Source organism: Chlamydotis macqueenii, chromosome 5, assembly GCF_036417535.1.
Source record: "Chlamydotis macqueenii isolate bChlMac1 chromosome 5, bChlMac1.mat, whole genome shotgun sequence".
Classification (NCBI taxonomy): Eukaryota; Metazoa; Chordata; class Aves; order Otidiformes; family Otididae; genus Chlamydotis; species Chlamydotis macqueenii.
Genome location: NC_141560.1, coordinates 23,264,254 through 23,288,892, shown reverse-complemented (window position 1 = coordinate 23,288,892; position 24,639 = coordinate 23,264,254). Strand labels below are relative to the sequence as shown.

The 24,639-nt window shown below is 38.3% G+C and overlaps 1 protein-coding gene across 1 annotated transcript in view; it reads right to left on the bottom strand.

Moving 5' to 3' along the window:
* Positions 1 to 24,639, bottom strand: part of CEP128 (centrosomal protein 128) — a 121,183-nt gene that overhangs the window by 2,608 nt on the left and 93,936 nt on the right. Inside the window, exons 21-23 of the mRNA XM_086749563.1 lie at positions 10,426 to 10,503; positions 8,327 to 8,440; positions 5,043 to 5,151 (exon numbers count right to left, since the gene is read on the bottom strand). Of these exons, the coding sequence (XP_086605689.1) occupies positions 5,043 to 5,151; positions 8,327 to 8,440; positions 10,426 to 10,503 (301 nt within the window). The remainder of the gene's footprint in view (positions 1 to 5,042; positions 5,152 to 8,326; positions 8,441 to 10,425; positions 10,504 to 24,639) is intronic.

The following is a 24,639-nucleotide window of genomic DNA, read 5'->3' as shown; positions in this document are numbered from 1 at the left end:
TAAATTAAATTATATCAAATGTGTCTGCTCTCCTCTCTGGAGCTCTCTACAAGTCATAAGAGACCCACACTGGGAAGGGAGATTCTAGTACTACTTTTTGACTCTATAATCTGCAAGGTTTCATGAATTTAAGGGAGATGGAGTGGGTAAACATTAAATTACCAAGGCTTGCAAACTGCTCCAAAAAGTAAACAAAAAAATAAAGTCAATTCTTCTGTTTCTGAACAAGTAAGGAGATAAATTAACCACAGAAAACAGGTGATGACATCTATAGGTAGATATATTAACAGCTGCAGCATGTTTGGGAGCAAAAGATCTCAAATTATACCTTGCTGTCAAAGTCTCAAATTATAACTAATATCATTATTGAAATTAAAAGTTCATGGTGTTTATGTGACTAACATGACTGAAGTTGCCGATTTTATCATTTGCCATTCACTGGCAATTACAATAAAAGCTCCTGAATGTGAATACCACTGCAGAATTTCACTGTCCTCACGAACTATAGCAACAACTTCAAAATACACATTTGACTGGTAGAGATCAGGTTCGGCATAAAGGTAAAACATTCAGTCACTTATCAAAGTCTATGGAGTAATTCAAATTCCTTAGTGCCATAAGCTACCACAGACATCCACACAGGGCTGTGAAAGATGTAATGGGACCTACAGGAAACCTATGCCTTCCAGGAATTACAGCTAGAAGCATACTCTAGGACATCTCAAATTACATCAGGCATCTTCAATGGGCACCTGACTTGCTCTCACACTTACTTACTAAGCAGAAAGAACATGTAACAACACTAACTCTTAGGAGAAAAGAATCAGCAAAGTGACAAATTAAGAACACCACTTTCTGGAGCAACAGATATAATCTACCTGGACTTGTGCAAGGTATTTGACACTGTCCCGCATGACATCCTTCTATCTAAACTGGACAGACATGGGTTTGATGGACGGACCACTCGGTGGATAAAGAGTTGGCTGGATGGCCTCACTCAGAGAATGGTGGTGAATGGCTCAATGTCCAAGTGGAGACCGGTCACGAGTGGCATCCCTCACAGGTCCATGTCGGGCCTGGCCCTGTTCAACATCTTTGTCGGCAACATGGACAGTGGGATAGAGTGCACCCTGAGCAAGTTCACTGACGACACCAAGCTGTGTGGTGCTGTCAACACACTGGAAGGGAGGGATGTCATCCAGAGAGACCTTGACAGGCTGGAGAGGTGGGCCCGTGCCAACCTCATGAAGTTCAACCAGGCCAAGTGCAAGGTCCTGCACCTGGGTCATGGCAATCCCAGACACAAATACAGGCTGGGCAGAGAATGGATCGAGAGCAGCCCTGAGGAGAGGGACTTCGGAGTGCTGGTGGACAAGAAGCTCAACATGAGCCGGCAATGTGCCCTTGCGGCCCAGAAGGCCAACCGCATCCTGGGCTGCATCAAGAGGAGGGTGGCCAGCAGGTCGAGGGAGGTGATTCTCCCCCTCTACTCTGCCCTGGTGAGACCCCACCTGGAGTACTGTGTCCAGTTCTGGAGCCCCCAACATAAGAAGGACATGGACCAGTTGGAGAGGGTCCAGAGGAGGGCCACAAAGTTGATAAAAGGACTGGAGCACCTTTCGTATGAGGACAGGCTGTTCAGCCTGGAGAAGAGGAGGCTCCGGGGAGACCTTATAGCAGTCTTCCAATACCTCAAGGGGGCCTGTCGTAGTTCAGCCCCGATCGGGACCAGACTACACAGTCTCTCTCTCACTCCCCCCACCTTCCGAGAGAACAGGGAGAGAAAATATTAGAAAAACGGCTCGAGGTTTGAGATGAGGACAGGGAGAAAATCCTTAAAGTCACTGTTATGGCCAAAACAGACTTGACTTGAGGAAAACTATTCATTTATTTCTAAAACTAGCAGGATAATGAGACAGGGAACAAGATAACCTCCTCCTACCCCTCCCTCTTCCCAAGCTTAACATTATCTCTACTACCTTCACCCCCCGAGCGGCAGAGGGGGGAAGAGGGAATGGGGGTCGCGGTCAGTTCATCACACGTTGTTTTACGCCGCTACTTCATTGTCAGGGGAAGAACTCCTAGCATCACTCCTCTGCTCCTTCGTGGGGTCTCTCCCACGGGCCACAGTCCTTCGTGAAACTGCTTTGGCGTGGGTCATCTCTTCCACGGGGTGCAGTCCCTCCAGAACAGCTGTCCCAGCGGGCACTTCATGGGCCACAGCCGCCTTAAGGCATCCACCTCCCTCAGTGTGGGGTCCTTCACGGGCTCCAAGTGGATCTCTGCTCCTCCGTGGACCTCCATGGGCTGCATGGGGACAACCTGCTCCACCATGATTGTCACCACAGGCTGCAGGGGAATCTTGGCCAGGAACAGCATTATTCCTCCCCCTCCTTCTGAACTGACCTTGGCATCTGCAGCCATTCCTCTCACAAGAAAAGTTCTTCACAACAGGCTGGCACATGCCTCTCAGGATCTCTTCACATCATCCATCTCATCTCCTCTCCACTTCTTGCAGCCAGGCTGGGCCGAGTTGGGCCCAGTCGGCTGCCTGGTGAGAGGCCAGAGGGTGAGGCCTGCAAGGCCCATGAGGCCCGCATCTCCCCCTCTGCACCTCTGCCCCCGCTCAGCTTCTTCACATCTTCTCTCTTTTTTTTTCTGTTTTCCCCTTCTTAAATACGTTATCGCAGAGGCGTTATCACGGGACATTCTGCTACCAATTGGCTCGGCCTTGGTCTGCCCTAGGCCTGGCCGAGTCCACTGAACAAAGGGGAGCAACTTCTAGCAGTTTCCTACAGAAGCTGTCACCTTAGCCCCCCCTCCTCACTAAACAAAACCAGAACAGGGCCTACAAGAAAAATAGGGAGAATGTTCAGTAGGGCCTGTTGTGATAGGACGAGGGATAATGGTTTTTAAATAGAGGGAGGTAGATTTAGATGGGATTTTAGGAAATAAATTTTTACAGTGAGGGTTGTAGAACACTGGAACAGGTTGCCCAGAGAGGTGGTGGATGCCCCATCCCTGGAAACATTCAAGGCCAGGCTGGATGAGGCTCTGAGCAACGTGATCTAGTCAGGGATGTCCCTGCTTCTTGCAGGGTGGTTGCACTAGATGACCTTTGAAGGTCCCTTCCAACCCTAACCATTCTATGATTCTATTCTATGATTCTATCAGAGTCAAATAAAATCAGTGATAGGAAAAATATTCTGTTTTAGTCTCAGAAAAATTGACTAATGGATTTTATAGAGTACAAGTAGGAAACTAAAACTCTGAAGATTTTTCTATCCAGTTCCTTTCCATTAAAAACAAATAGGAAAAAGTGAAACACATTCACTGTTTTCTTACTATTTTTACTTAAAAATAAATATTATTTTTAAAAATAGCTCTTTACCATCTGGGTGAAAGAACAAATCTAAGAATACTCTCAGCACCGTTCTGGAATTTGGAAAATATAAAATATGAAAATCAGCTTAATTTATTATGTGGAAAATATCTTTGTAAAAGTTTTAAGCAAGAAAAAAAAAAAGTCCCTCAGTCATGCCTGAACATTGTTTCAAAAGGAGCCTTCCTCAAATGCTGAAGACTTTGCAAATATTTCATAATGATCAACATTGAATCACTAGTGTCTTTCATTCATCACTTATTTTTTTTACCTCCAGACAGCATAGTGCTGGAAAAACCAGTTGAATCAGAGAATAAATATCATCAGACTGATATCCTCTTTGACAACCACCTAAAATTGACTTAAAAGTATTAAAGTAACAAAGTCCTAGCAAGTTCCATTCAGGTTAAGCCATAGAAAGAGAATGTAATATTTTAGGAACATTTATGCTGCATCTTTAAATTTCAGCAAGTTTTTGCAGTGGAATCACAGAGTTGTTGAGATTGGAAGGGACTGCTGGAGGCCATCTAGTCCAATATGCCTGCAAGGTATGGATTATTTCTTTTCTATACCCCAACCAGTCTGAGTAGTACTTTGACTTGCAAGACTTTGACAGGGATGAGGTTAGGGAAAATGGAAAACCAGCTCTGAGTCAGGGGAAACTGTTCCTGAAGTACAAATGAAATGGAGGCATTTGCTGTTATGCTTTGTTCTTAATATTGTTATTCAATATGCTTTGCAAAAAGATATTAATCACAAGCTATAGATTCTGAAAGGAAAAAAAAAATCAATAATCTTTAACCGCATCAGATCAACTGGTGAGCAGTGATGTACTGCAGCAGTAATTCTAAGATGCAAAGGTTTGAAAGTGCAATGAAGCCTGAAATAAGACTTTCCATTACATAGAATGCAACTTACTGAACAGATTCCCAGTACACAAACTGGCTATATTGAAAAAAAATGGAAGGTGATATCCTTCTGAAGAAAAGTATTCTGATATCCATGTACTGATATGCTTAAAGAAAAAACTAAAATCTTAAAAAACACTTTTTTAAAGTTAGTTTTGACATTCATGCAAAGGTGCGCCTGTACCAGATAAAGATCTAATGTGTCCTATCTGGTACTGCGCAGTTCCTAGCTGTATCAGAGATCCTGTGACCTTGCATGACCACAAGTTGTATACTCACTATGGGATAGAAAGAAGAGTTAAAAACAACTATTGAAGTAGAAGTAGAATTAGTAAATTCAACTTTCACTGTTAAACTGCTACACAAGCACAAGACTAACTGGTACAGATGAAAGATCTAGGAAAGAATCCTTGGCTGAGGATGTCTCTCTGGTCCCTGAAAAGATACACAACTTACACAGATTCTTCATACAGAGATTCAGAATTCAAATGCAGCTCCTTTTTCTGGCGTTGGTTTGGATGACAAACAGAATATATTTTATGTCTCAGTTTAAAAAAAAAGCCAAATAACTATCGGTGGGATGTAACAAAGTACTTCCTAGACAAAGGCACCCATCCAGTATCTAAAGCTAAAACACAGGCCAACTCGTAAGATGTCAAAAAGTAGTGTGTCTTACTTTCTCAAGTAAAACAGCTTTAAAAGAGGAAAGTATATATTACTTGTAGCTTTTTTTTCTGTGAAACAATACTTACAACCTGAATCTGAGAGCAGTGAGCGGGACAAAAAGTTGATCTGAGTTCGCCAGCTAGAAGAGGGACCAGCCACTTCTATATCAGAAATTTCAGCATCCATATTCACATCCTATGGCAGCCAAATAAAAAAAAAATAATTGTCTGTTAATATCAGGCAGATGAAAATGTTAACAAAAAACATACAATAACACACATACAGGTATATGCTGTGATTTCACACATGCTGGAAAATACTGATTTGAATCGTCAGAATTCTCAGTATTGCAGTTAAGTTCAAATTAATTTGCTTATGAATTTCATGCCCATTTCATCACTACAAAATCTCTGTAAAAAACTGTTTTGCCTTGAGAAAAGCCTTGGGAGCGCCGCAAGTTTTTTTCATTATAATAAGTTGTAAAAATGCTCTCTTTCCTGTTTACATCCCATCTGCAGTTCAGGAGAAAGCACAGCGGCAGGACAGAAATCAGTGAAAGATGAAGTCCTCATCAATGAATGGCCCACATTAATTCACTGAAGTTCCACGAGTAAGTGATAATAAAAATTAATTCCATTTTTCCTGCCACTGAGGAAACTCAAACTCAAACTGATTTCTCATATCAAAATACCTGAAGTTGCTTTTCCATTTCTTTGTTAAACCATTAAATAAAGTCTGAAGTACAATGTTACTATTTATGGCTAGACCCATTCAGCATACCTTCTTGGTTAGTAAAGTCATTTGGTCTATAAGCTAAGAAAAGAAGATCATTTTAAAATGGCCATTTAAACAAAAAAATCTCTGTAAATCTCTATTAGCACTGCACCAAGTAGTCCCCCGTTGCAATACCTTCCAAAATAAGATTAAAAGCTTGGCTTAGTATCCAAATTACTCCGTTTTTTCAAATAAGAAGAGATAATAATGGGCAAATGCATCAGTTCATAAAACACTCAATTTTGCTACTGAATTCTTCTCATAAACAGCCTCAGGGAATTTTCTTAAAACATCTTGCAATTTATCATTCATGCTTATACTAAGATTTGAAAACTAAACAGAAAACAAAATAAAATTCAACATTAATTTAGAGACACAATGAGCTTTTGTCCCATCACTGAAGAGGGATTTACTGCTATTAAGACCAATGGGGATTATACATATTAATCCCCTTATGTGCTGATGAGAGACTTAATACTTAAACTGTACATAGCACAATAACAACTTTTAAAGAATAAAAAAAAGTTTTTGTCTTTTTGTTCTGCTTCCAGAAATTCTATCTTAGAACAGAGCTTTAAACACGCAAGGTGCTTCTACCAGCATCTGTAGTGCAAAATGGCTTTCTCTTTACAGGAATTTTGACTTACATAAGTATCTTTTCTCATGTGCTTCATTTACAATTACATGGTCAGTTGTTTGTGGCAGTGAAACTGCCCTAATGGGATTAGATAATACCTGTCTGAGATTCATGCTGGCAAGCAAGCTGAAAGAAAGGCTAGAAAGATCACAACAGAGGAGAAAGATTAATTTCACAAGTAATTTCATCTAAAATGGTCAATGTAAAAATTTTACAACTCCCTTTTTTAAAACATGCATTTTCTTATCATCTACCAAATATCTACTTTGTATAGCAGAAGCACTACATTGTGTACAGAGCATGAATCAAAACTATCAGAAAGAATGAACTTTGATGTCCTCAAGTCTATACTCTTCTGCCAATCAATTTCAGGGGCTACCAATTGATAAATAGTAAAATTAAAAGAACTAAGCAACAATGCATTTGAGCTAGTTCCAAGGGAGGGTAAGAAAGGCAAGCATTAAAAGGGTTTTTTTTAGACTAAGCTAGCCTGATCACTGAAATCAGATTAGCGCCCGTCTATGACTTGGTTTTGAACATTCTGTTCTATTTCTAACAGCCGTGACAGCAAAGAGTACTGTATGTCATGCAAAAACCCAATTAGGCCTGACTAAATGGAAGCCATTAATTGTTCCCTGTTGTCTAAACAAAGAGGAAATATTGTTTTGGAATCAGCTTTATACTGGATTCTGAATATAGAATTCAAATCATGCAGGCTCAGTAAGCTCAGTCAGCTTAGTGCAATGTTATATTCTACTGTCAGCTGATTGCATTCCACTTCGCTTTTCAATGTTGTCCAAATTTCAATAGCTATTGGATTAGTAACTTCTGTGAAGGTAAGAGAAATTCAAGAAACTGAAGATTATAATTAGCAACAGATGAAAGTGAATCTGCCCGGTTTCTTCCTTTCAATTCTTTCTTACAAAAGAATAAACCGGCTTTTTAAGTAGTTTAATACCTTCCTCTTACAACAGCAACTTACTAAGCTAAAATACTCTATATTTATTTTACTTTTTCCACTTTTTAAAAGACCTACTGGTAAGTATGTCCTCATTTTGCAGAAGGAAAATTGCTATGGAGGAGGTAGGGAACACAAACAGCTTAAAATGTTTTGATACATGGTGTGGGATTCTAGATTTTGAGCTCAACTGCTTAAAGACAGTTGTAAGATTCATTGCCAATGAATCTTGATTTGATTGTGATAAGCAGCAGAAATACTAGCATGATTCTTCAGTTCTGATCACTTATTTCAACCACGTGCAGAAGAAATAGTAGTTCTGCTGAAGTAAGCTGCTATCACAGTGACACGCAGTGAGAAGTGATATGACAATGAACAAGCTAATGTTAAGAGAAAGAAAGTGTGTTACAATTGAAAAGGTGAACTCATTACAGCCAATGTGTCTAAACAAGAGCACTGGATTTGTATTGCAGGGAGGAGAAATTATGCTTAGTCCTGCTATCAGTCCACTGAGTGACCTCTAGCAAATCACATTTGGATTTTGTTTATGTATGAAATGGACATCATACAGTACTTTGTGTAAAGAATGCAAAGATCAACTACTGACAAATCACTATACATGATCTACAAATTAATAATCTTTTAAATGGAGAAGCAGGTTTCTATATTTATCTTTTACATGAAATTACAAGGGAAAATTGAACAAACCAATCAAAAACCTGCTGTAGATAGCAATTTGACAAAGCAGGTGAACATTTGAGAGTAGTAAGACACAGTAAGACACTTTTCTCTGGAATTTTAAATATGTTTGGAAAGCATCCATGGCACTTTACAATGTAGACTACACTTCTGTCATCAAATTTTACATCAGCCACGGCAGCTACATAAAACAGAAACATTCATGTGTGATTTTAGTCTGTGTTTGTACTCAGAGTTAATATACATCAAATAAGCTTACGCTGTTGATTGAAAGTAAGTGTGGAGTACCCACACACACATACCTTGAATTGTTGGACTCTTTGTTTTGAATCTTCCAGCTGTTGCTGTAGAGAACTCACTATATCTTTATACTTCATATACCTTTCCTCAATCACCTCCCTTCGGCAATGGGTCTCCTAGAAATGCATTGAAAGATCTAAATTATTTCATAATGTGAAAAGCAGTTAATAAATGTTGGCTGCCTATTGTAAACACAGGTAACACTAAGGATTTTCAATACAGTAAGAGTGAACTAATCACTGACTTTCAGAGGTTTAAATATAGGGGCCATATGAAAGCATAATGTTCTGTACATAAAAGGAATGTTAAAATTAAAACAAGTTAAAATGTAAACAGCCTCATCCTAACTGGTGAATGATTTCTTGTAACTCTTTCCAAAATTCAGTAATATCACACCTTCTAACAAAGAAATTCTCTAATGGTGAAAAATTACTTATTGTAGAAAAAAGCACTTGAAGAAAAAAAAAGTTTTCTAAGGATATGTACTAAAGAGTATTTTCAAATAAGAAAACATAATGCTTCTCACTGAACTAGCTAACGATTCACTTGAATAAATACAACTACCAGACAACTTGTGAGGCATACCAAAGATTTACTTTTTCTTTCCTTCTTCCTTCTCATGAAAACATTGAGGGAAGAACTTGCTAGCAGTGGAAAGCAATGAATGGTTTTGAAGTACTTAATTCATGCATATGTACATGCTATTGTACAAAAAAAAATCCCATGTATTATTTTCAAATAGAAGAATTAATGAAACTCCAAACTGACATAATTCTCATAGCTAAGGTATAAAGCTTAGCTCTCCTGAATAACAAATTATTTATTAGACAATACACAGTTGTTGGTAAGGACTCATCTTAAGAAAACAGGCTTAAAAAAACTAAGCAACAGGGAGAAGGACAGAGCTCAAATTAAACCAAAGAATTTGGGTTCCAGTCTCACAAATGCTGGCTAAGTGATAACTACAGCAAACCTAAAAATGACAATGTCATTTCATAGTGACATTAAACAAAAGAGTGCAAGCGTGAAGGAGACTGTAGAAACACAACATTCAAGCTTCTGCTTCACCTAGCTGAAAGCAGAATTTTTCCTTTAGCAGTGTGGAACTATTGGAAGCAGAAGGCAAATGTCAACATTTGTCAGAGCAAAAAGCTCTTCTGGGGATACCTGGAATGTGAAATTAAAACTATACATCTCAACAATATTTTTCTTTAAAAAATCCAAACATTTCAATCAGCGTTTGTGTTGCTAACTCTGTTGATGAGGACAGTAATAAAAAAGTGTACCATTATTAACACAGGACGTCATGCAAGAACACTTAGAATAAACAATGTTCCAAACAAGTATGTTTTGAAATGTTTATGACTACCTCAGGATGAGAAATTCTATGTAGCAAATAAAATACAAAACACTATGCATTTGTTGATCTGTGATTTAATACTGATTTAAAATTTATATTGTGCAATGAGGTTCCAAATTATTTTTCAGTAAAACACCAGCTTCATGTATGGAAAGTAGTAATAATACAGTGGTTTAGCCACTGGAGATCTAATTTGAGGCTTATCACTCTTGACAGTACTCCACCACTACCACTGATATGTCTCTCTGTCTCCAAACATACCTTGATTTCATAGTGATACTGGGAAAATAAGTGACAATTATTGGCATTATGTCAAAACAAGCAAACAAAAAAGAAGGTGTAAAGCTCACCTATTTTCACTTATTACTCTAAAAATTGAAATAACTGTCATAATTCATTTCATTACAAAATTTTCATTTTTTAACAGGTAATATCAGAATTCACCACTCAATCTAAATGTTCTGAACCCGTAACTAGGACTTGACCTATTACGCTCAGTTATCAATATTTGTTTACATTATGGAGCACCTCAGCAGTGTTACTAATTAGGACTAAATTTATAACCTCAAAAAAAATCTGTATAAACACAAAAATAAATTTCTGTATGTTTTTGAGTATATAATATGTACATATGTAATTTTAAATATCTTATTAACCAATTTAATCTACACATATGGAGAGGACATTAATTAACTAAAATATTTTAGAACTACTAAAAGAGTCAAATGAAATCTTTCTCACTCCAGTATCTTTGAGATCTTCTAACAGGCTCAGTTTCTCAGGAACAGACTCCAGATGGTCTAAAGCTATTCGAGTACTCTAAAGAACAGAACACAAAACATAAAAAAATTAACCAATTCTTTCAGCCATCTCAAACATTAAAAACCTATTACATCTATGGAAATAGGTTTATAGGTATGTACGTGTCTGTAAATTAAATGGGTCAACAGTAAACAGGCTGTTAAGGAAAAAGTAGGACAAAATAAAACACAAAGCACAGTTTCCTTAATTTGAATCTCCATGAACAGTTACCAGTCTATTGAGCAAAACAATACTTATTTACAGTTTTGGAGTTTATGTAGCCTCCAGAATGACATTTTCTTTTATTGTACTTCAGGGACTAAAGTATATTTAACTAAAATATAAATCTATACACAATGTTTATATCTTTCTAGTTAAACACATAGTAGAAACACCCATTTAAAATATAAATATATACAGTTAGCACTTAGCTAAATACAGAACAATCAAATTTCATGTTTTTGGTTTAGACATACAGTATATACTGCTGAAAGATGAATTACTGCTCTAGGGAGAGCTAGGGCTGGACTCAACAACATTTCACATCCACACCCGTGACACAAGAAATCTAGTCTACAGCAAGACGCAAAGAACTCAAGGAAATGAGTATCATGTTTTGGGTTTTGTGCACAGGTGAGTTGGTCAGTCACGCATAAAGAGTAGGCATGCCCCATAAGCTTGATGCCTCTGGAGCTTCTCAAAGGCTGCCCTTCTATTACTTGATGAAGAGTAAGTAGAAACAATACTGTCTGTACTTTCTGAATAACAGTTGGTATTTCCTTCACAATTCTATAAATCACACTTGTTTGGGTAAGGTTCTGTTAACTTGGTATGCAATCTACCAATAATGGGCTTCATCAACCATATTACCTCCCTGGCGCTTTAAAGTAAAAATCTATAAAAAAAATAAAATTCATCAATCCTAAAGTCAAATACTGTTATGCTGTAAAGTCTGTGCAAACTGAGTTAACTTGTCCTTAACTACAACAGCTCTGTTGCTAGTCTTGGAAAGTCTCAATCTGACCAATATGAAAACCATTCCATTTAGATCCCAGAGTTAAGACCTGAAGAGACTAAAACTTTCAATCACTCCAGAATAAGAAAAATCAGTGGGAATCTCTCAGCACACGTGCAGTCTACTCCAAAAAGCTCTGTTTTGTATCCCATAAAGCTCCACGACAATCTTCAAAAGTAATCCAATGAGTCAAGACTGTAATAGCGTGCTATGCTGAGTATAACAAACCATGAAACATCAGCAGTACTAGCAAAGAACAAAAATACTTTACCAATGATTAATACCAAAGGAACTGTCTAGAGGCTTCACAGTTAAAAAAAGTGTATATCCATGTAAGCTAATATTTAGAGAAGAATGTGATTCTTTAAAAGCTTAGGTCATAAGTATATTTCTTTAGTTAAAAATTATAGAAGTTTATTAAGAAACTAACATGGGAGAAATAGCAATGAAATTCATACTCACGTGAGCAGGCAGCTTAGATATCAATATTGTTATATTAATATTTTATTAATAATCTTAATCACATTACAGATAGAATGGATATTATATACTGTATATCAGTGTAATACGTACATTTAGTAATATATTAAATAGCATTATATGCAACATATAAGCAACATACAAATATTATATATTTCTATATTATCATATATTAATAGCAGTATTATTAAAATTACTATTTATGCTGCTACCATGACTGTCTAGGGAACACAGATCTTTTTTTCTACATGCTGCTATTAATTATATAGACATGTAGTTACCTGGACTGGGAACTAAACAAGCCATTGCTATAATTTATAAGCAATATTGCAAATTGCAATAACGTAATATACAAAAAGATTACATCACGTTTTGCTTCGAACCAACCGCTTGCTAGCTTAATTACATGCTCTCTCATTCTGATATTATAAGACCATACCAATCTCTACTCATCTTCTCTCTGAAACTTCTCTTTTTACAGACCTCTTGCAATCTTTCCCATTCATATCTTTTTCAGGCTGAAGACTCCTGAGATTGTAAGAAATATGCTTTCCATAATAAATGAAGGCCAAGTTTCATAAATGATGGGATTCATTTGCATCTCACAGGACTGAACTTGTAACCAATATTCAGTCTCAATAAACTAAATGACAGGCTGATAGAGTTGGGGCTGTTCAGCCTGGAAAAGAGGAGGCTCCGGGGAGACCTGATAGTGGTCTTCCAGTACCTCAAGGGGGCCTACAAGAAAGATGGGGAGAGGCTGTTCAGTAGGGCCTGTTGTGATAGGACAAGGGGTAATGGTTTTAAAATAGAGGGAGATAGATTTAGATTGGATATTAGGAAAATTTTTTTTACAATGAGGGTGGTAGAACACTGGAACAGGTTGCCCAGAGAGGTGGTGGATGCCCCATCCCTGGAAACATTCAAGGCCAGGCTGGATGGGGCTCTGAGCAACCTGATCTAGTTGGGGATGTCCCTGCTCCTTGCAGGGGGGTTGGACTAGATGACCTTTGAAGGTCCCTTCCAACCCTAACCATTCTATGATTCTATGATTCTAGGTAGTGAACGTGAGACTGGTTTTCCTGTTTCTGTATTTATATGTGTGCAAAAATATTACGTGTGTACAAATATTATGTATGTACAAATATTGTCTACGTAAAAGTATTTCTCTAATTTTCTGTAACTAGGAAACATTTGTACTGGTAGTTAATATGCTGATGATATTAGGATCTATTTCTATAAAACAATCACCTGGTTAAATAAGTTTTCCAGATATTTAGATTCTTTTTCCCTCTGAGGCTAATGAGGTTCAAATAATATCTTCCATATCCTCAGAATAAACTAAATAAAATAAGTTAAAAAAAGGCGCTCTCTTCCCACTGCTATGTTCTGCAGGAGGAACACAAGATGCAGTAGGAGAAAAATATTTGAGAATTCCCAAATCTAGCCCTTTTTTTTTCTGGAATAATTTCTACTTTTAGCACAGAAGAGAATAAGAATACATTGCAGTCAAAGGTGTTAGAAAAATAACAACTCCATTGTCACAGGTAAGGGGAAATAATTTTACGAGGGGATTGGATGAATTGTTGCTTCAAGAATATTAGGAAGAAGCCTACAAAATGGGGTAAAAGGATTGACCAGCAAGGAAGAATATTTTAGATTTCAAGTAGTACAGGAAGAACTGTCAAAAGTGAAACACAGTAAGTATAAGATTCTTCAGTCATTTAGTGAGAACAAGAATATAGAGACAGGGAAGATAAAGTGGAGATAATTTAGGTACAAACCCAAAACAAAATTATTATTTTTGCTTTTCTTTTATACTAACACATTAATTTTGTTAGATTTTTTACAAATGGACAGGAATTATACAGGACTAAATATATGAAGTTATGCCTGAAAGACAGGTACACCACTTCCTGAAATAGGCAGCACTGCGGATGCCCAGTACAAAAAAATCCTTAATGGCAATGTTGACAACTGACCATGGCAAATGCTGGAAAAGGCCTGGAAGGACAGAAAGGTGCATATTTGTCTTGACTTCCAGTGAATAAAGTAGAGCAAATCAGTTTTGCGAAACTCAAAGTCAGAACTAATAAAGGTTATTTCTTCTAAGAAGAAAATAGTACTTTCTTATTTCTCACTTGCTGCATGAGAAAGGAAATTAAGTAGATTTCACACTTAGCTAGCTGTGTTTGGACCAAAACTAAAATTATTGTATTATTTTCATAAGAAATCTTGTATTTTAGTGTCTAACTTAATTTGCAATCAAGTTTTTTTACTTGCAAAATTCACCTAAAATTTTATAAGGAGAAAAAAAATTACTTTTCCTGTAAGATATCTGGTTCTTTACCAGAAATGAATTACAGAAGCTGCAATTATATATTAGTAATAAATGTGTAAAATGGATTCTTCTTCAGAATGCAATCAGGCAAGAGACCTACATATTGCATTTAAAGTTTTTTTTTCACAGATTATAGTGTAGAAATGTTTTTATAGCTATAAAAGACTTTTTTTTTTTCAAAATGCTACTATGCATCTCCACTTGAAAGTAAAATTGCCTAGAGGTATCTATCAATCTCTAATGTTTCCCACTTATAAGAATCAACCATTTCACTTTTACCACAGTAAAGCAATATTCATTCATATTTCATGCTTCATTTACAATGGTCTTATGTTCATCAAAGCATTGATTTTCCACTCCATTAATTTATGATGAGATGCAATGTTTTCTCCTTCTTCCCAGAGAAGCACCTGCTACTGGTCTGCATGTGTGTTTCTAAGGCTGGGAAATATATGAGAGACAACAGACCCTAAGCAATCCAATCAACTATATGTGAAACAAAATACTGAATCCTAATGTTCAGCAGTCATCCTAGTATTACACAGATCTGATGGACACAGGTCCAGAAAGTTCTTTACTTTGAACACCAACAACTCCTCCACCTCTTCAGAAATAAAATCCTTCCTCACAGGAAATAACCCCAAAATTGTAACACCCCTCAATCTCTCTTCTTGCACCATATTAAAACATAAACACTTTAAGCTTATGGTATATATCACCAAACATATTTTGCTAAAATATTTTACTTATGAACTGCAGAAAAATATTTATTTGAGATGTCACACAGAGTTGAAATAAAGTTGCCTGGGACATAAGACACAGGACATATCTAATGTAGTGGCTCCTCATGCCTTAAGCCACCCCATTTTTCAATTATTTCTCTGAATTCCAGTGCCAAGATCTCAAGTCAACACCATCTGTCAATGCAGTTAAGGAAGATGTGTGTCATCTGCTCTCCCTAAGTCTCTCCTAAATATATCCCCTCTATTTCAGGTATTTTTTTTGTGGGAAAAAAAAAATAAAATGCTGTGCCTCAGCTAGTCCTCATTAGTTGCATTATTAATTGTAATCTTGAAAGCAAAAGACCAACCTTCAGGTTATATGCACGCTCAGACCTTGTTTTTTTGGTTTCATTAAGAATCATGTGGATAAAGTATGATAGAGGCTACTTGGATTTCTGAAAGGTTTTTTAGATTCATAAAATTTAAACCTAACTTCACACACAAAATGAGAGGCTCTAAGCTAACCATTACTGCTCTGGAAGTAGACCACAGGGTAATGATACATATGTCCAAGAACTTGCTAACTCAGTGCTCAGTATCAACCAGGAAAGGGAAAAAAAAATCCAGAGAACATAATTATTCCCGAGTATGAATCCACAGTGTGTTTGCATCTTGGCTACTGAGTGCAGCTGTGGACCTCTATTTCAGAACAGGAATAGGAAGAGGTCAGGGAAGAGCAACAAAAATGATCAAAAGCCATAGAGCACCGTTTCTATGTGAGTAATTATTAAACAATGACTTGGAAAAAAACAGGACTCTTCAGCCAGGAAGACAGATGCCTGAGGCGAGAAATGACCAATTTGCATAAGATCAGAAGTCACACAAAGACAGAAAATTTTACATGGGTTTTATCAGAAAACTGGGCAAGTTCATGAATGAGAAAGACCATGGAAGGGTTCCAAATTCACAGAAACTATGTCTAAGCCTGGAAGTTTCTGAGCTTTGAATGGCTGGAATCAGAATGATTGAGTGGGAAACAAAATATACGTCAGTCCTGTTCATACACTCTTCCCTAAGCATTTTATTTTGGCCATTGTTGTGATGTCTATAGCTGGGACAGACTGACCTTTGGTCTTAACCAGAACGGTTCCTTTTATACTCTAAAATTCTCACAGTCTTCTGAGCAGTTTGTGAAGTTATTTTAATAGAATAACTCACACACTAACATTTTCAGGGACAGAAATGTGTGCCTTTTTCATAAAACCAATGAAAAGAATGGTAGTGATGTGCAAATAAAGAAAGAAAAAAAAAAACCCCTGAGGTTGTTAGAGTAAATTCAATAAAGGTGGTGTCAACAGAAGAATATATTAAAGAATGAGAGGGAAAGGTTATGAAAGAGCTTTTAGCTGGGCCACACAACTGGTCTGGTAATTTAATGAAATGCACAGCAACCTCCTCAACGTGGTTCAAATGCCATACTTGCATCATTAATGACTACACTCTATTCTATTAAAAGACAGGGATTTAGCCACACAGATAAAATGTGAAAAAGGATGTTAGAAGCACCTGACCTACAGGGCAATTAAGTACTGTTAACTTTTTTTCCCAGAAATTGGAAAGCTGTATGCCATAATGCATACAAATAATCCTAAAGAGAGCAATCACATTTGTCTGCTCATTGTTTAACAGGGAACAGAAGGTACTGATACAGTGCATTGATGGTACCGATAAGAGGAAATAACACCAATTGTACTGGCTGAAGCAGTATTAATGGTATTTTACTTAACAGCAATCTCTTCCATAGAGTGCTATTAATCTTTCTGTTTTTAAAATAAAGATTATTTACTTTGAAAAAGGGCGTTCTATGTTTTCACAGAGAATGATAAAACAAATTACTCATTTTCCATTACTTCATACAAACACTTTGATGTTTAAACTGCATGTGAACAGTTAATCCTCTGATATTGATGTATTCTTGGTGATAGGCAGTTTCACACTGTCTCAAGGGACAGATCTAAATCAAAATCAGATACACATTTTATTTTTAGTCTCAAAGCTGCAATGCTAAATGCAAATAAATCAAAGCAGGTTTGTATATAGTCCTCCTAAAGTTTGCCTTTATAATTGATACACTGAAAACACATAAACATAAGCCAGAAATCAAACTTCATTGACTTTCAAGTATAGTGCTTCTTTATTTTCTGAGGCAGGTTAAAACAAATGGCTATCTGTATTGCACAGGTATTTTTGAAAATTAGAGCTGACTTAAGTACCAGTTAGCTAATCCCCAAAGAATACCCATAAAAAGATTAAATGCGACTGTAATTTCAACTGACTGTAATGCATGTCAGCAGGCAGTTACTCAAAATTCAGATGAAAGATATTAAAGGTGACCTATGATGGCTTATTTTTAAATGGCCTTAGCATGTTGAATACTTAAATAGCAAGAATAGGATGGATCCAGCATGTATAAAGGTACCCTTTGCTTCCCCTGTTAACATGTATGGAACTATGTATTGTCAGCTGCAATCTCCAGCACTAGACTGCCACATCTTACACTCTTCTTTTACACAGGTTATGGTTCTACTTAAGAAGCATGAGGTTCTTTGTTGATTTTCATATGCCAGACCAATTCCACGATAGCTGGGACATTCTGTGATGTGGACAATGCAGCAAAGCACAAGCAATAAAGGAGGCTCCTGGAATGCATGGATGATTACTTCCTTCAGCAAGTGATAGAGGAGCCAATGAGGAGAGATGCTGTGCTGGACCTTGTTCTCATCAATAAGGAGGGGCTGATGGGGAGTGTGGAGCTCGAGGGCAACCTCGGCTGCAGCTACCATGAAACAGTGGAGTTCACGATTCTTAGGACAGCAAAGAGAGTGCATGGCAAGCTCACTACACTGGACTTCAGGAGAGCAGACTTCAGCCTCTTCAGGGATCTGCTGGCTAGAGTACCATAAAATAAAGACCTGGAGGGAAGAAGGGCCCAAATCAGCTTGTTAATATTCAAGGATCACCTCTCCCAGGCTCAGGAGCAATCCTGACAAAGAGGAAGTCAGGCAAAAATGCCAAGTGGCCTGCATGGATGAACAAGGAGCTCCTGGACAAACTTAACACAAAAAGGAAGCCTACAGAGGGTGGAAGCAAGAACAGGTAGCCTGGGAGGAATACAGAGAAATTGTCCAAGTGACAAGGGATCAGGTTAGGAAAGCTAAAACCCTGATAGATTTAAATCTGGCCCAGATAATCAAGGGCAACAAGAAAAGCTTCTTTAGGTTTGCCAGGGATAAAAGAAAGACTATGGAAAATGTGAGCCCTCTCTGAAAGGAAACAGGAGACCTGGTTTTCTGGGACACAGAGAAGGGTGAGGTACTCAATGACTTATTTGCCTCAGTCTTCGCCAGCAAGCGTTCTAGCCACATCGCCCAAATTGCAGAAGGCAAAGGCAGGGGCTAGGAGAATGAAGAATCTCACCTACTGTAAGAGAAGATCAGATTCAAGACCATCTAAGGAACGTGAAGGTGCACAAGTCCAGGGGACCCAATGAGATGCATCCACAGGTCCTGAGGGAACTGGTGGATGAAGTTACTAAGCCGCTGTCCATCACATTTCAGAAGTCATGGCAGTCTGGTGAGGTTCCCAATGACTGGAAAAGGGGAAACAAAACCTCCCATTTTGAAAAAGGGAAAAAAGGAAGACCCAGGGAACTACAGGCCAGTAAACGTCACCTCTGTACTTGGCAAGATCACGGAGCAAATCCCCCTAGAAAATATGCTAAGGCATATGGAAAATAAGGAGATGATTGCTGACAACCAGCATGGCACCACTAAGGGCAAATCCTGCCTGACAAGTTTGGTGGCCTTCTACGATGGAGTTACAGCATTGATGGATAAGGGAAGAGCAACTGACATCATAAACCTGGACTTGTGCAAAGCATCTGGCACTGTCCCACATGACATCCTTGTCTCTGTACTGGAGACATGGATTTGACAGATGGGCCACTTGGTGGATAAGGAATTGGCTGGATGGCTGCACTCAACTGATCAATGTCTAAGTGGAGATCAGTGACAAGTGGCGTTCTTCAGGGGTCCGTACTGGGACCAGTGCTGTTCAACATCTTTGTCAGTGACAAGGACAGTAGGATAGAGCGCACCCTCAGCAAATTCGCCGATGACACCAAGCTGTGTGGTGCAGTCAACATGCTGGAGGGAAAGGATGCCATCCAGAGGGACCTTGGCAGGCTGGAGAGGTGGGCCTCTGCAAACCTCATAAAGTTCAACCAGGCCAAGCACAAGGTCCTGCACATGGGTCATGACAATCCCACGCACAAGTACATAGAATGATTGAATGGTTAGAGTTGGAAGGGACCTTCAAAGGTCATCTAGTCCAACCCCCCTGCAAGGAGCAGGGACATCCCCAACTAGATCAGGTTGCTCAGAGCCCCATCCAACCTGGCCTTGAATGTTTCCAGGGATGGGGCATCCACCACCTCTCTGGGGAACCTGTTCCAGTGTTCTACAGCTCACATTGTAAAAATATTTTTCCTAATATCCAATCTAAATCTACCTCCTTCTATTTTAAAACCATTACCCCTCGTCCTATCACAACAGGCCCTACTGAACAGCCTCTCCTCATCTTTCTTGTAGGCCCCCTTGAGGTACTGGAAGACCGCTATCAGGTCTCCCCGGAGCCTCCTCTTCTCCAGGCTGAACAGCCCCAACTCTCTCAGCCTGTCCTCACAGAAGAGGTGCTCCAGCCCTCTTATCATCTTTGTGGCCCTCCTCTGGACCCTCTCCAACTGGTCCATGTCCTTCTTGTGCTGGGGGCTCCAGAACTGGACACAGTACTCCAGGTGGGGTCTCACCAGGGCAGAGTAGAGGGGGAGAATCACCTCCCTCGACCTGCTGGCCACGCTCCTCTTGTTGCGGCCCAGGATGCGGTTGGCCTTCTGGGCCGCAAGGGCACATTGCTGGCTCATGTTGAGCTTCTTGTCCACCAGCACTCCCAAGTCCTTCTCCTCAGGGCTGCTCTCAAGGGTGACCAGCAGGTCGAGGGAGGTGATTCTTCCCCCTCTACTCCACTCTCATGAGACCCCACCTGGAATACTGTGTCCAGGTCTGGAGCCCCCAACATAAGAAGGACGTGGACCTGTTGCAGAGAGTCCAGAGGAGGGCCACAAAGATGATCAGAGGGCTGGAGCACCTCTCCTATGAAGACAGAACTGGGGTTGCTCAGCCTGGAGAAGAGAAGGCTCCTAGGAGACCTTATAGCAGCCATCCAGTACCTAAAGAGGGCCTATGAAAAAGCTGGAGAGGGATTTTTGGCAAGGGCATGTAGTTACAGGACAAGGGGTAATTGCTTTAAACTGTAAGAGAGCAGATTTATATTAGATATAAGGAAGAAATTCTTCACTATGGGGGTGATAAGGAAGAGGTTGCCCAGAGAAGTTGTGGATGCCCGATCCCTGGAAGTGTTTTATCTTTATATTCCACATATACCATTACTTTAATTATACCATTGTTTTGATGATTTCAGCACATCAAGAAATCAATTTACCTTTACAAAGACAGGCAACACATAAATTTATCAAGTTACACAACATCCAAGTTCAAATGTATTTTTTTTTCTATACTACATTGTTTTATTGAAGTTTTAACTAAGAATATTTTTGGTTTTTTAAGGAAAAACTACACTTATTCTAATGAAAACCAAAAAGCTTTGTTAACAAAGCATTTCAAATGTCAGACTAATTGAACTTTTAATTTAGACTCCAGACGTTTTTGCATATGGTGGACCACATTTTAAGAGAGCTTCATGGATGCTTCCTTTCCTGTTTGCAATGACATGGACCATTTCTTCTCTCATTCATCCCTGTGGCAACTAGAGGAATTCTTTACATGGAAAAATATTAGGAAAGTATTTAATGAATTTTCAGTTGTTTGATGCATACAGATGGAAAGATCTGATAGCAGATGGAAATGTGGAGGAGATAGTGCAGTCTTTTGGCAAACCAGCTCTCTCCGAATCATCAGCTAGTGCTCTGAGTACTACTAGGGGTCCACAGGAACAGTCTTTGAGAATCTATTCTTTATTGTTTACTAAGATTTTGATCCAAGACATCCAGTCATAATTACCAGAAATCAAAAGAAATATAAACACAAGAGGAAGAGTGTGTAAAGGAAAGCAATGTTAGTAGGCACACATTCTTAAAAGGTATAAAGCCTTCATTGTCATTCATTCAAGAATGCTATCTTCAAATTTCTGGAGTTTACAGATTAAAAATCTTTACATGTAACTTATGTTAATGTTTCATAAGCTATCAATATTTAATCAAGCCTTCCAGAAAGCATTACAAAAATACAATTAATACAGCCTTCATGGGAAAGAAGAAATATTGTTCAGTTTTACAGATTAAAAAAAATTGAAATACAAGGAAAAATGATTTAACCATGGATTCACAGCAAATTAGCGTGAGGGTAGGGAAAAAAAAACCCAAAGTTGGCTTATAGATTTCCCCATTTTAATCAAAAGACGCAAAACAATGAGAGAAAAAAAAATAATCATCAACAGGATGTTGGTGTTCCTAAGGTTATAATTTGATCAAATATAAAACATTTAAATCTAAAATGAAGGACCTAGCAGCACATTAGAAACAATTTAGTCAATAGTCTACTGTTAAAGAAAATTTTAACTTTTTTTTGTGATATATAGAACAAAGAAATAAAAAAGCATGCTATACCACATACATCTCTGTCTTACTCATCAGGTTATGAGCATCCTATATTCTGTGGAAAAACTCATAGATACACATTCCACAGATGAAAGATCAACATTTCTAAAGAGAATATTGTGGATGGAACACATAGGATCTCTTTTTAAAATTATATTTACGTACATATACTTACTATGTTCAAGAAACTGCAAGTGAAGACCACTGTCTATTGCTACTCTAGTTAAATTAAGAGAAATAACTTAAGATATCTAAAAAATTACAATCTTTTGTAATAAAGATTTATCCTGAGATTTTTACTTTGTCTAATGGAAAACTGAAAGGATTTTTGTTTATTAATATCTGGCAAAAATGTTCAATATTTGCAACATGTGAAACACATCTTCACAATATTGAAAGAAGCTTTCTACTTAGAGAATATAAGGGTTGCATTAGGAGTAGTGCCAAGGTCATGGGAGGTGATGCTTCTCTACTCAGCCCTAGTGAGACACATCTGGAGTGCTGAGTCCAGTTCTGGGTTCCCCAGTATGAAATGCATATTGTTGACAGTCCAGCAAAAGGCAACTAATATTCTTTAAGGGACTGGAGCATCTCTCCCATGACAAAAAGCAGAGAGAGCTGGGATTGTTTAGCCTGGAGAAGAGAAGGCTCAGGGAGATCTCATCAATGTATATAAATATCTGAAAGGAGTGTGTAAAGGAGAGGGTGCCAGGTTTTTTTCAGTGGTGCCCAAGAGGCAATGCACAAACTGAAACACAGGAGGTTACATCTGAATGGAAGGAAATGCTTTTTCACTGTGAGGGTGACCAAGCACTGGCACAAGTTGCCCAGGGAGGTTGCAGAATCTCCATCTTTGGAAATACTCAAAAGCCATCTGGACACTGTCCTAGGCAACTAGCTCTGGGTGACTCTGCTTGAGCAGGGGCATTGAACCAGATGACCTATAGAGGTCACTTCCAACCTCAACCATTTTGTGATTCTGTAATTACTACACTACTGATATCAGTGTTGAAGAAACTATAAAGTTATTACACCAAGGTGTTAACCATGTACCATGATTATTTGCCCATAAATCCTGACCGCCAAACAAAGAGTAGTTTAAAAAAAGTTTACAGAGTTATCTACATTTTGTAACCTGCCTCTTACAGGCAATTTAGCAACAAATTCTTAGGCCAATATTTTTTTTTAATATTCTTTAACAAATTCACAAAAGATACTCTTGATTACACTTATCTGCAAATTTATTATCTTCTAAAAGAAAAAAAGTAAAGCACTAAGTAGCAGGGTGCAGAGGATGGATAAGTAGCAGGGTATTCAACAAGAGCAATACATATGTAGGGGGAGAAGAAAACGTCAACGAAGAAAGGAAGAGGAAGGTGAGCATCAGGAGAAAAGAAACAGCTGGCTGCAAGCACCATAAGGTGGTTATTTGGCAGGAGGGAGCAGAGGAAGGACTCGGGGAACCTTGGGAAAGTTCTCCAGCCCCAGCGAAGGGAAGCGACACACTGGCTCCCTGATGAAAGGAAAGGAAAGGAAAGGGCGCGGCAGGCAGGACAGAGGATCTCAGACCACTGCTCCTCTCCCAGTCATTTTTATAAGATCAAAGAACGGTTTTGCTCTGGGAAGACCAGAAGGCCTTTGATGTAATGGTAGCTTTGGCAAGACACTACAGAAGCAAACCAAAGACAGAAGAAAATATTAACCCTTAGAGTCAAGATTTCCTAAGCATTCATACATACAAAGTATGACAATTATAAAATAAGCTCAAGAGCCATCGGCAAGATTTACTCACTGATGGAATGCACACTGAGAAACACGGAGAGCGCACCCACCCTAAAACGGATGGTCACATAATCTCTCTGTGAAATGCAGTGGGCATTGTCACCCTTCCAATTCTTCTCTGAAAATGAGTGATAAATCAGAAAACTGATGCAAATTTGAGCCTGCTACTACAGTAGAAGAACCTAATAGCTTTTAAATTGCTGAGTGCGTGCAGGCAGAAATTTGTTTTACTTGCATTCAAAACCTTACTTTCACAAACATAAAATGTGTTGCAACAAAATACATAAAAGTTCATACTGAAAAGGAAATCCATATTAAATAACTATTTTGCAGAACACTTACAGCATTACTGGAGTTAATCTACATTTATGACATTGTAACAAAAGGTTGAATCATGCCCAGAAAAGTCTGATCCAAGTATGTGAAGCAAGTGGAAACCTCACTTCTGGGTTCTACTGAAAGTAGTAAGCTATCTTATTGACCAAAGGATATAGAGAGCATACGTTCACTGGAACAGCTTCAGGATGTGGTTGATTTCCAACTAAATTTCCCAGTCTTTTATGTCAGACTAGTACTACTAATGCAGAGGAATCTGACTTGCAGCTTACGCTCACAAAGAACACGATGCAGCTTACAGAAACACACTAAAGTCACAAGCATGGCATAGTAGTAGTGTGCACCTAAAAAATGTTCCCTGACCTCTTTATGAGAATGAGATACACTTCCTATTGTAGCTACACCTGAGAATACAATACAGACTTTTTTCCTAGAAAATTATCCACCTTTGTCTATAAATAATATAGAGCCAAATGTCAGAACTAAGCTACACTCAAGAATAAACTAAATCACCTTATTTAAAGGTAAATTGTATTCATTCTGGCAAAACACCTGATTACATAATTGATTACTAAAGTAATCAGGAAAATTAGTTGCTAATAGCCATGTAGTAATTAAATTCACTTTATTAAAAGGTATTAATCCCCCTAAAAAAGAGCCAAACAAAATATTTAATCTCTAGGTACTCAAAACCCCACTTTTGCCTGTACTTGTTACTCCCTGGCATGTCTCGAGTTGAAGGATT